Source organism: Eubalaena glacialis, chromosome 6, assembly GCF_028564815.1.
Source record: "Eubalaena glacialis isolate mEubGla1 chromosome 6, mEubGla1.1.hap2.+ XY, whole genome shotgun sequence".
NCBI classification, from domain to species: domain Eukaryota; kingdom Metazoa; phylum Chordata; class Mammalia; order Artiodactyla; family Balaenidae; genus Eubalaena; species Eubalaena glacialis.
Genome location: NC_083721.1, coordinates 119,127,406 through 119,140,291, shown reverse-complemented (window position 1 = coordinate 119,140,291; position 12,886 = coordinate 119,127,406). Strand labels below are relative to the sequence as shown.

General features: G+C 33.9%; 1 protein-coding gene across 2 annotated transcripts in view; it reads left to right on the top strand.

The window, feature by feature from the left end:
* The window catches only part of RNF13 (ring finger protein 13), a 155,684-nt gene that overhangs the window by 73,753 nt on the left and 69,045 nt on the right, over positions 1-12,886 (top strand). Inside the window, exon 4 of one of the 2 annotated variants that reach the window (XM_061194563.1) lies at positions 1,654-1,779. In XM_061194563.1, the coding sequence (XP_061050546.1) occupies positions 1,654-1,779 (126 nt within the window). Of the gene's footprint in view, positions 1-1,653; positions 1,780-12,886 lie in introns of those variants that run through there. The other variant, XM_061194564.1, reaches the window with a different exon arrangement.

Here is a 12,886-nt window from a genome sequence, read left to right as displayed (position 1 = left end):
GCGGCGTGGCTGGGAAAAAAAAAACAAAAAAAACCTGTTTTTTTTAGGCTTCAATTTCCATTAATGCAAATAGATTTTTTTTTAACTTTTAGCTTATGTGTATTTAATTTTTATAAATTTTCTTATGTCTAAAAATAATACATGCTTGTCATAACAGATTCATCAATACAGAAATGATTTAAAAACAAAAAGCTTTTTCTAGTTCCACTTGTAGACCCTTTTTTGTGTCTATACATACCATAAATTTATTGATTCTAAGATGCATTTTATTATCCCATATTTTAACATATCTGAAATTGGGATGTGTCTTTCCCTAGCTATCCGCTAGGTGGCAGTCACGATGGAGTTGTCATCTCCCGGACGTGGGAAATTTGGTCATAGCTGTTCGTATTGTCTTCACTTCAGTTGAGTTACATACCTTGTTGGTACTACATGGCTTGAGTTTAATTGCTGTTATAAGTGTCTTGAAAAGAACTGCACTATGTGACTTGGCTTTAAGGCAAAAAGTTAGTTTGTGTGCAGAAAGGCACAGAAAAGGCAGCAGGGAGTAAATTTAATATGAGTGAAGCAAATATTCATTATTGGAAGGATAACCACAGTTCTGTTTCCTTGCAAAGTAAAAACCAAGCGCTTTATGGAATCAAGAATGGGAGCTATTCTTTGAGTAAGTGAAGATATGCTGCATTTTATTCCTGAAACGTGTGCAAAAGCATTCCCTATCAAAAGCCAAGCAATGCAACTTGCCAAAATTGCCAAATCCTGTGGAATAGACGGTTGGTGTGACCAATTCATGTGCCATACAGGACTGTTGTTGGGCACTGGGTCATAACTTTAATTGCTCACTCCTCCTTATAAATGAATTTAATGATTTTGATAATCTTTTTATGTGTTTATTCAGTGTTTTACACCTATTGAGATAGTCATTTGGTTTTTCTGTTTTAAACTATTAATACATTTTCAGATGTCAAACCATCCTATATCTCTGGGAAAGCAGCTTGCTATTTCATTTTAAATTAGTAGTTATCTTGTGGATGTCTTTTCAGTTTAGTATGTAAGGATTTATCTTATTCTTTTTAATGATTCTATTATTTTTCTATTGCATGAATATACTATAATTTTTTAAATAGCTGTCTTATCGATGTGCATGATTTCCAGTTTTTGCTATTAAAAATGATGTAGCAGGGGACATCTTTCTACATATACCTTTATATACCCAGGCTAGTGTTTCTATATAATAAATTCCTAGAAATGCTGTGCATTTTCATTATTTGAGGAAAGAAATTTAAAAGTTAATTTTTAAGAAGTGTTTGCTTGGTTTAGAAATGTCAGTCATTGTTGGAAAATATACCAACATGCTAACAGTGGTTGTCTCTGGGGTGATGGGCTTATGTGTGATTTTTTTTTTAACTTTAATAGTAAAAATGGAACTTACTTAAAAAAAAAAAAAGCAAAATGCTTAGGAAGCCAAATACTGCTTTAGAAGTTCTGGGATTGTGAGCAATTGGAGGGTAGGAACTGTTGTAGTTGCCAGATAATTCATCTAGCATAATGCAAAACACATGGAACAGGTTCAAAAGGTGTTTATAGAAGTAAGTTGAATTCATTTTTTTGAGTTTAACAGAGAGAAAACTTATTGCTCATTCTTTTTTTTAGGGCTTTTTGATTAACTCAAAACCAGAGAATGCCTGTGAACCCATAGTGCCTCCGCCACTAAGAGACAATTCATCTGGCACTTTCATCGTGTTAATTAGAAGACTTGATTGTAATTTTGATGAAAAGGTAATGTTTCTTTTTTCATTTTTCTGTTACTGTTTGTTTAGTTAGCTAGTTTAAATACTCCCTTGTTTCAGAAGGCCTTTAAGAAAGTTTACACAATTCATTCAGATTAAAAAAAATAAACAGTAAGGACAGAAAGAAAATGAGGAGATGGTGAAGGCAAGAAAGACAGCAGTGAGTTTACTTAATTCTTATTCATTTGCTATAAAATTTACTCTAAGCTTTTAGCTGCCAGTACAAAGAGGAAGACACCATCAGTTTTATGATTCGCAGTTTTAGTAAGACTGAAAATAAATAAATTGACTAGGACATGAATAATTACTATTGGTTCTAAGAATTTTCACGTGGTGGTTGGGCATCTTGAACTGTGGTTTAATAGTGGTCTTGCTTGATCTAACCTAGGAATGGAAATGTTAATCTATAGTTTCATGCCTTCACCCTTCCAGTATAACTACTACATCTGTATCTGTATCTTTGTTGATATTGGGATTTCTCTCTTGTAATAAGCTGACTCTGTCACTTGTATAAAGTTTGTCTCCATGGAGTGGGTTCAGCTGGCATTTCAGATAGTAGAACAAAGTTTGCCATACAACTTCCCTCACTATCATCAGTGCTGCTCTAAAGGTATGGGGTTTTAGTTTTGGGGGGTTTTTTTTTTGATACTTTTAGTACTGTCTTTACAATTCTGTTTTTGGATTGGCCTTGTTAAGAGAGCCAGATTGAGACCTGTTACTTTTACCTGACTATCTCAAACCTGAGTGTCTCGCATGTATCTTAGAGAACAGATGTGGGATATTATTTCATGTACCTTCCATGCTTGATCTTAGATGATTTGTCTATTAAGTAGGAAAGGCTGCCCTGACTCCTGCTGTGCCTGAAGTTTTGTCTCTGCTCCTTTCATTTCATGAAAGAAATGACACCTCCATAATAAACTTATTAAATGAATAAAGTAATAACTGTGAACGGGTTTGAAAATGTAGAGCACTTTGTAAATAATAAGTGTTGTTACTATTGTATATTAATTCCAAATTTAAACTCTCAATTGCCTTTAAATGGGAAAATAGAGCTTGAAGTCAAATGTATTAGATTTCCTTCTCTTCAGGGTTCTTATGTCTTTTGAATTTAAACCATTTTAAGATTTGATCCAGAACTAAACTATGATAATTACAGGTTGTTCCAACAAAAATGAAATATTATTGTAATATTTCATTAATTTCATGCCACTAAGAAACTAAAAGTAAGCTAATTCTGCTGATTTCAAGGTTTATTGCATCATTAAGGTATGTAATTTTTGTCTCCAGTCTTCGGTAACTAGAAACTAGAATATATCTCTTTTTTTTTTATAATAACTTTCTTCTTTTAGGTGGGGAAAGGAGGTGGTTCACTGTAAAATTTAGGGAAATACTGTCATTGAATATTTATTTTTGAGGGTGAAAACCCAACCCAGGAATGAATAGGAGGGTTTGTTTGTCCTCTTATCCCTTTAGTGGATCCTCATCATGAGTCTGAGTACTTCTAATGGAATTTCCTTTTTTAGCTATTACTCCAGCTCATCTCTTTCCACTTCCTGCCTTGAATTTTATGCTGTAGCCGTAGCACCTACTGAAATCTCTCAACTTGCTGTGTCTTTGTGCCTTTACACACGTTATTTTCTCTGTCCAAGATCTCTGTCCAAGATGACCTTTATCACCTATATTTCTGACTGTTTCATCATTTACGTGCTAGCTGAGAAAGTTACCTCTTCTGGAAGCCTTACTTTTCTTTCTACCCTCTCTCTGGCAGAATGAATGATTCCAGTTCAATGTGCCACCCTCCACTTTGTGAATACCTCCTTTATATCTCTTTATCACAATATTATTTTTTATTATATATATTTCACTTATATGCAAGCTTACTGTGTTTAGAGTTCATGTTTGAATTATATTTAAATATCTAATTTGTATCATAGAGCATAATAGGAGAGCAATAAAGGTTTGTTAAATCAAACTAGTGTAGTAAGCCTTCTACTTACATGTATATTGCATTCTTTAAAAGTATGTACATGTAAAAAATATGTTAAAATGTTTAGATTGAGGATTCTCATCTTAGAAGGGAAAATGTTAAAAATTTTCTTATTATAACTCACCATGTAGACGTAGTCTTAATGGATAAAGTTCTATTCTGTACATGTTCTTTAACTTTGTTATTTGTCCTTCACAAATATCCAACACGGTCTGTTATAGCCATTTAAGGCTAAAGATTTCATACTCATGTTGTTCCTAATGAGTTCTGTCTTTGTCTCAGTTATATTAAGTTTACGAGACATTAATTTACAAGGGAGACATATTGGTTTTAATCAAGGTCTGGAAACAGGCTGCATACATTTGAATCCCATCTTTATCATTTATTAGCAGTGTGATCTTAGGCAAGTTGTTTTATCTCTGTGTGCCTCAATTTCTTTATCTGTAAAATAGAATTTTAAATGTTCCCTACATCAGAGGATTGTTATGAGGATCAAATGAAATAATCACTGTTAAATGCTTACCAAACAATGCCTTGCACACAGTAAGTAGGCAGTAGGTATTAGCCATTAATGTTTTATTGATTTTTTTCATTACTGGTGTAAAATAGAATAAGGGTAAAGATGGCTGACTGTATTAGGCTGAGAAGTCCCATAATCTACTGTCTACAAGCTGGAGAATCAGGAAAGCCAGTGGTATAATTCAGTTAGAGTCTGAAGGCCTGAGAACCGGGGTATCTGATGGTGTTAAGTCCTGGAGTCCTGAGGCCCAAGAACCAAGAGCTCTGATGTCCAAGGGCGGGAGATGGTGGATGTCAAGAAGAGAGAGAGGGAATTTGCCCTCCCTTCACATTTTGTTCTGTTTGGAACCTCAAGGAATTTGATGATGCCCACTCACGTTGGTGAGGGTGGATCTTCTTTACTCAGTCTACTGAATGAAATGCCAGTCACTTCCAAAAACCCCCTCACAGACACACCCCCAAATAATATTTTACCAGCTATCTGGACATCTCTTAGCCCAGTCAAATTGAGACATAAATTTAGTTCTAACCTTTCAGAAACTAAATCATTGGCTGATAAGTCACCCTGTGATATAGTAACTCATGTCAGTTGATATGTAAAATTTTTAATTTAGCTTATAAAGGACAGTTTAATCATGCCAGTGTGTAATGTATAAAAAATAAGTTTCATAAATATACAAGGATAAGAATTATGGATCACCTATCAAGGTAGGGTGAATGGATAAGGATAAATTCATCATGATTACTGGAGAAACATCTGGAGTCTCATCCCAAAGAAAACTTCCTTTCTAAGGGTGGTCACTGGTGGATTGGCTCTTAGCTTTATTAGCTATAATCTTCAGATCAGAAATCTATGACTGTATTTTTTGGACTTCTAAATTGATGATTAAGTTTTGTATTAAGTATGTTACAGAACCTAATTGTTTACAATTTATGTATGGTACTTCTCTTCTGAATTGCAAATAAATAGCTCTTTGTAGATAATCAATAGTGATTCATTCATGTATTTAGCCACAATTTTATGTGAATACACTGACTTAAGAAAACAGCTCATTTTCTTATTCCTGATGTAGCGTCCTGGGACTGAGTACTGAGAAAAGCTTAATTCAGCACCATACTGTGTGCTACAGTTGAGAGTAGTTGCAAGGTTGTTTTTTTGTCATGCCTGCTATCCAAAGTGATACCCAGATTATCTCAGACAAATGAGAATTGGCTCTATTTTACAGAGCTTTCCTTGGAGAAGGGAACTCTTTCCGTTGTAGATAGCAGAAGAGAAAAGAAGTAAGAAATAAAATTGTATCAAGATATTTCAAATGATTAATGGTGATGGACATTTCAGGGTTTACTTTTTATAATTCTTTCGATTTTTTTGAAGACTAATATTATGCTGTAATTAAAGAAACCTAGACTTCTCTTATTCTTTCTTAGAAGTAAATGATGAAGTGAAAGTTGTGTGTTACAATAAAGGAAATGGCAGATTTTCTATATACAAACTATCCCAAGTGGTTTGTGACTCAAGGTAGCCAATAATACAGCTGAAATGCAATTAACAGTTTTTGGAGGATAGGAAATTGAATCATTTGTAACATTTTAAGATAGAGTACTGTTTAATTTTTTTATCTTTTGTCAAGAGAAGCACATTTGAGCCTTTTAATCTGTCTTGCCTTGGAGAGATACAGCAAAACTCATACTCAGAGTCAGTATTTGGATATGTGGAATGTCCAGAAGGCCAGTAAGAACTGTTGATTGCATGCCAGCTGCTTAATCTGAAAACAGTTACTTTTACTCACACTGACAAAAACTGTATCTTCTGAAAAATACAGCTCTTTAGAGCAGGGGTCCCCAACCCCTGGGCCGTGGACAGGGTCCGAGGCCTGTTAGGAACTGGGCCGCACAGCAAGAGGTGATCAGAGGGCGAGGGAGTGAAGCTTCATCTGCCGCTCGCTCCCCATCGCTCGCATTACCACCTGAGTCATCGCTGGCATTGCCGCCTGAGCCCCCTCCACCCCTCCGTTCCCCAGCCATGGAAAAATTGTCTTCCACGAAACTGGTCCCTGGTGCCAAAAAGGTTGGGGACCTCTGGCTTTAGAGGAAAAGCAAAACAATGTTATCTTGTTTATCTTTGTACAGTTGTTCTTCACTGTGACAAAATATAATTGTTTGGAAATGTTAGTTTTTGGTGAGTATTTGAAATTAAGAAAACATTGCTGGCTCTTTGGTAAATAAGTCAAGGCTTCATTAAATCTTTTAGTTAGAAAAATGACTTCATAGCATTCTGAGGCAGAGAGTTCTCAGAAGACTTGAATTGGCATCCCAGTGGGAAATAAAATTTTTAAAAATTTTGTAAAAATACCTGGTTATTTCAAGAACATTAAAATAATCACTTAAAATAGAACTTTTCTAAACTATACAGAGTTCTGTGTTTATAGCGAAATAAACATTAGTTATCAGAAATCTGTCATTGCAGTCCAAGATATTTCTACCTTATGGTTTTAATGCTAAGTCAACAACTTCTTCAAATAGTCAATTTACTTTATTTTAACTGAACTCAAGGGAAGCTTGGTAAACAGAAATGGTGCAATGCATGTACTTCTTCTGAGTTTTATTACCACTTTATGCTCTAGTGATTTTTTTTTGAAGGGCATGATAGTTTATTTTAAAAAATTGTACCACACTGATCGTAATGACCAGCATACACATTATGATGGTTTTTCTCTTGGGTATTAATACTGCAGTATTTTTGTATACTGAAATGTTTCAATACGACCAAGAACGTTAGAGATATAAAATGAACACTAATAATGCCGGTGTCCTACACCACAGAATTAATTTAAACCCCTTATGAATCAGTGGCATTATAATGTTATATAGTTATGAAGAATGAAAGTTCTCTTCTAAATAGGCAACATGAACTTATACTTCCTTTTTCTTTAATCTTTAGTTTTTATAATTTAAGCTACGTCCACCCTGGCCAAAGCACAATCATACAAGACACCTCAGGTAATTTCCATGCTACCATTGCACAAGTTTAGTGATTTTTGCTTAAACAAACAAACAAAAAATCAAACCACTGTCAAAAAAGGAGGCAAATAAAACTGATTTTCCAATCATTTGAAAAGCATAGTGCATATTTGTCCAACACAGACTCAAACTTAAATTAAATGCTATCATTATAATCTCCAAACTTCTGCAATAAAATTAACATTTATATATATATATGTATATGGGTTTTGTTTATAGAACTGTATTTTGCAATCAACAAGCGAAAGTTATTTTTTAAAGAGTGATATATTTGGTTACAGTTCCACATGTTGGTAGTAGAGACAAAGCCACATGATGTTAAATCTGGCTCTAAGTTACCTAAGGTATAAAATTTTGGTCAAAATTATGATACTCTGATCTTAAAAATTCAACCCATGTGAGATTACTTTTTAGAGTAAATGTGCTGTTGAGTAATCATTTCAATAATCTCTTTGTATGACTGTCTGCAAATTGACCCTTTTCTTTAATCAATGTGACTCACTAACATTTCAAACTGACCTCTTTACTTCTATGTTACCATTTTCTAGTGATTATTTTTGAAAAACGTAGCTGCAGGAGGCTGAAAGGACTTAGATATTGTTCCCTCTGCATTTTTGGGTGGGGGGGCTTAGATGGAGTTACATTTGGATTAAAGATGATAAGGAATATATTGGTACTCATTTTCTGTTGGAATGTGACACTTACAAAACTTAGCTGGGGTACAAACCCCTACTTGACCTGACTTCTGTCTCTGTCTAAAGTCAGATCTGTACTTTGCCTGCCCCCTTACCTTAATCGTCAAGACTTTACAAATCCCCATACGTGCTGAGCAGTCTCTCCCCGTCTGTCTTGGTTTCTACCATGTCCTTCATCTGGAATATCTTCCCTCTGCTTGTCTGTCTGGGAAGTCTGACTTTGTTTTAGGTCTAAGATGAAGTTTCATCTCCTATCTGAAACCTTCCCTGATTTTCTTCAAGGCAGAATAGATCACTTCTTCTTTTATATATTACTTATTTAATCCCATGTCCGTCTCTGTGAGGGAAAAGATAGTGTTTTAGATTCTACAACTCAAATGCTTAATACATTGTATGGCCCTTGGTAGATGATTAATAAATATTTGCTGAATGAACTAATTTAGAAAATCCTAAAGGCTTACAATTAAATTTAACTGGATTAGGGAATAAACAGTATTATTGGAACCTTTTATTGGCTTCACGTTCATTTCACTTAATGCTCTTGGAAGTATTTCTAAATATAGACATTCATTTATCCCACAAACATTTTTCTCTAGGTCCCAATTTTTATGAGAATTAAAAAGTTAACATAAACATTTTTTGGATTATTTGTGTGACTTTATTATCATAATAACAAGGAATAAAATTTTTGGAGTGAAATTTTATCATCCTACAAAATAGGCATCCAGCTTTTCTTTCTAGGCTTACCTTTCATTATTCTGTCTCAGGCCTCCAGGCTGATACATTTACATGGTATTCTCAGAATTGCACTTTTACTTCAGTGGTATTAAGCAAGTAGATGTGAGCTTGAGTAGAAATTAAACTCTCAAATATCTCAAAGTCATCTAATATCATTGTTTAAATTTTCTTACTCTTTTCTATATTTCTACAAAGTAACTTATAGCATTTGTTACTAATCTACTTCAGAATCCTGTATCAAAGTTTTCACTAATTAAATGACACTCGGTGGATGGAAACATTTCTACCCGTATATGGTTCAAACAGCTTTGTGCTACTAGTTCTTTAATTTATTCATTTATTCCTTTCTTCCACCCTTTGATAAAAATATCTGTGTTTTAATAATTAGATTCCTTTATATACAGATTTATTCAGTATTAAAACAACAAAGCAAATTCTCTTCTTTTACTAGGAAAGTAACATTCAATGAATAATAAAGATGAAAAATAGTAAATTACATGTACTTTACCCTAACCTAATGAAAGAATGTAATGCCAGTAACTTTATTTACATAGCTCTGCAACACACATTCTTTTTTTTTTTGAAGTATAATTGATTTACAATATTATATTAGTTTCAGGTGTACAACATAGTGATTCAAAATTTTTAAGGATTATACTTCATTTAATGTTATTATAAAACATTGGCTTTGTTTCCCTGTGCTGTACAATATATCTTTGTTGCTTACCTATTTTAATTCTATACCCCTATCTTGCCCCTTCCCTCTCCCCAGTGGTAACCACTAGTTTGTTCTCTATATTTGTGAATCTGTGTCTGTTTTGTAATATACATTTGTTTTATTTTCTTAGATTCTATGCATAAGTGATAACATAGAGTATTTGTCTTTCTCTGTCTGACTTATTTCACTAAGCTTTATACTTTCTTGGTCCATCCATGTTGTTGCAAATGGCAGAATTTCATCCTTTTTTATGGCTGAATAATATTCAGTTATATACCGCATCTTCTTTAACCATTCATCTATTGACGGACGTTTAGGTTGCTTCTATACCTTGGCTATTATAAATAATGCTGCTGTGGACATCAGGATGCATGTATCTTTTCAAATTAGTGTTTTCGTTTTCTTCGGGTATATTCCCAGGAGTGGAATTGCTGGATCATATGGTAGTTCTGTTTTTAGTTTTTTGAGGAACCTCAATAGTGTTTTCCATAGTGACTGCACCAATTTACATTCCCACCAACAGTGCAGGAGGGTTCCCTTTTCTCCACATCCTTGTCAACATTTGTTATTTGTAGGCTTTTTGATGATAGCCATTCTGACAGGTGTTCGGTGATATCTCATTGTGGTTTTCATTTGCATTTCCCTGATAATTAGCAATGTTGAGCATCTTTTCATGTACCTGTTAGCCATCTGTATGTCTTCTTTGAAAAATGTCTATTCAGGTCTTCTGCCCACTTTCAAATTGGGTTGTTTGTTTTTGATATTGAGTTGTATGAGCTGTTCATATGTTTTGGATATTAACCCCTTATCAGTCATATCATTTGCAAATATTTTCTCTCACTCAGTGAGTTGTCATTTTGTTTTATCAGTGATTTCCTTTGCTGTACAAAAGCCTTAAGTTTAATTCAGTCCCATTTGTTTATTTTTGCTTTTATTTTTTTGCCTTAGGAGACAGAGCCAAAAAATATTGATCTGATTTATGTCAAAGAGTGTTCTGCTTGTGTGCTCTTCTAGGAGTTCTATGGTTTCAGTTCTTAAATTTAGGTCTCAAATACATTTTGAGTTTATTTTAGTATATGGTATGAGGGAGTGTTCTAATCTCATTGTTTTCCATGTAGCTGTCCAGTTTTCCCAGCACCATTTATTTATGAGACTGTCTTTTCTCCATTGTATATTCTTACCTCCTTTGTCATAGATTCCACACACATTGTTTTGCTTCAAAATCAATTTATTCATATTACTCAGATACGCATTAAATGAAGAATGTCTAGTTAAGGAAGAAAGATGGGATCTAAAGAGGGAAAGATGGCTTATGTCATTGAACTCCTATTAATGAGAGTGAAAACGTCATTAGGGTCTAATACTGTCTTCCATAGAGTAGCTCTTCCCAACATGGCCTGTAGTGATCCTAAAATAACGTGCAGGAAAGAATTATGTTGGATTTAATCTTGGCAGGATTGCTTGCCACAGTTCTGGATCTTATTTCAACAATTGATTATTCCCTACTGTACTGTAATGTTTCCAGGAATTTTTATCCTATAGATAGAATTAACAGTTTTTATATTCACACTCTGAATTCTCTACTATTCCATTCTCATCTGCCTTGCTTTGATCATTTGAGAAAGAGATTTTACTTCTTAATTTCTTCTTAGTTCTTCAGATGAAAGAAGATCATAGCTAGGTTTTGAAAATTATCTCTATTCTCTAAGTCCTCCATTAATTTCTTTACTTCATCTCTTTCCCTTATAGGGAAAACAACTTTTTTTCTGTGTTAGATATCCAAGTTGGGAAAAAGGGTAGTTTGTGCCCAGGCTGATGGTTGAGTTACGGTTGCTTTCTGTTGCCAGTTCTGAAAGAAAAGAAAATTAGTTTTCCAGAGAATTTTTTTCAGTTGGCATTTGGAAAGATTTAGAAACAGAGCTATACTACATTTTTTGCAGAGGATCCATAGAGGTTGGACAGTAAAGTGAACCTCCAGTTTTCAGATTGCTGGAAGTGCGGAAACCCACTGTATAGCCAAGATGGACAGAAGAGGCCAGGCTCCAAAACCATCAGTATCTGTGTTATGCTTTTTTGTTTTGGCTTTTTACCTTCTGTGTTTTAAAACATAGCATTCACAGAAAAAGTATTCATAATGTATGTATGTACAATTTAAATAGTAAAATAAATATCTGAGTACTCTTCAGCTTAAGAGAGACCTGTTACTAATGTTAATTAGTTAATGTTGTTAATTACTTTAACCAGACTTCATTGAAGACTTTGTTAGGTAAATCTTTTAGATTTTATTTCATTTACAGATTGTGTTAAACTAGTATTAATATCTTATTTTCATGAAGGAGCTTCCTATTTGGAATATTTTTACAATAATTTCAAATGTTTTAATGAAGTGATGTTAAGTGTACCACAAAGTGATCGCTAACTAAAGCTGCTCATTTTCTGTCTTGTGTTTGAAAAGCTTGTGATAGGAAAGATTCTTTGCTGAGGCCAGGGCAAACCCCAGCCAGCAGTACTATGCATTTCCTATTTCTTTACTATAGATTCTTTCTTTTTGCCCTGTAATATTTTCGTTCTCTCGCTTGATTCTAGCCTAAAAAAACACCATGGGTATATCTTTTCTCACTTCAGCTTCTTGGGAGTAGGACTTATGTTTTATGCAGTTCTGTGTGCTGAGCTTACAGTATAGTGCTTAGAACATCAAAATGAGTAGGCAGTGAAGGGAGGAGTATGGTCAGAGATCTGTCACTGGGTGGCGCTGACCATCACATTCTCATTGCCCCATCAGTTGTTTTTCAAGTTCAGTATGAATCCTTGTCATTACTTGGAAATTCCTAGTAGGCTGATAGCAAGTTTAGATGTATCCTTTTGTTGCACAGTTTCTTCCAAAAAGCTTTATTAACAGTGGTGGGTGGGTTAAAATGGAGCTTCTGCTGTGTTAGGATGAGAAATAATTAAGATTTGATTGGAATATGAATCCTATCAGTATCCAAAAATATGAACTTAGGTTGGATCCTTCATTTTAATTTGTACTTTAATATAGTCAATACATAGGTAACTAGAGAATATTTTATGGATACCTTTGTTAAATTTAAATTGCAATTCTCAAAAGTAAAATTCTAGACAGCTTTTAACTGATATAGTTTATTTTAACTGGTATAGTTCATTATATAAAAGTAAAAGTTTTTTTTTTTTAAAGAAAAACATCTTTAAATCAATAGCAAGCATTCGAAATAGCTACACATAAAGGTTTATTTGGGTTTTCTTAATGTCACTAAGTAAAAAGGATCATTTTTGGTTTTAATCTTTAGTACTAACCATGTGCTAGATATAATATTAAAACTTCATTAGAAACAGCCACATTCAAAGACCTGTAATAAAGTTTCATGAAACAGTACTTACCTGTATTAGCTATGATACTCTG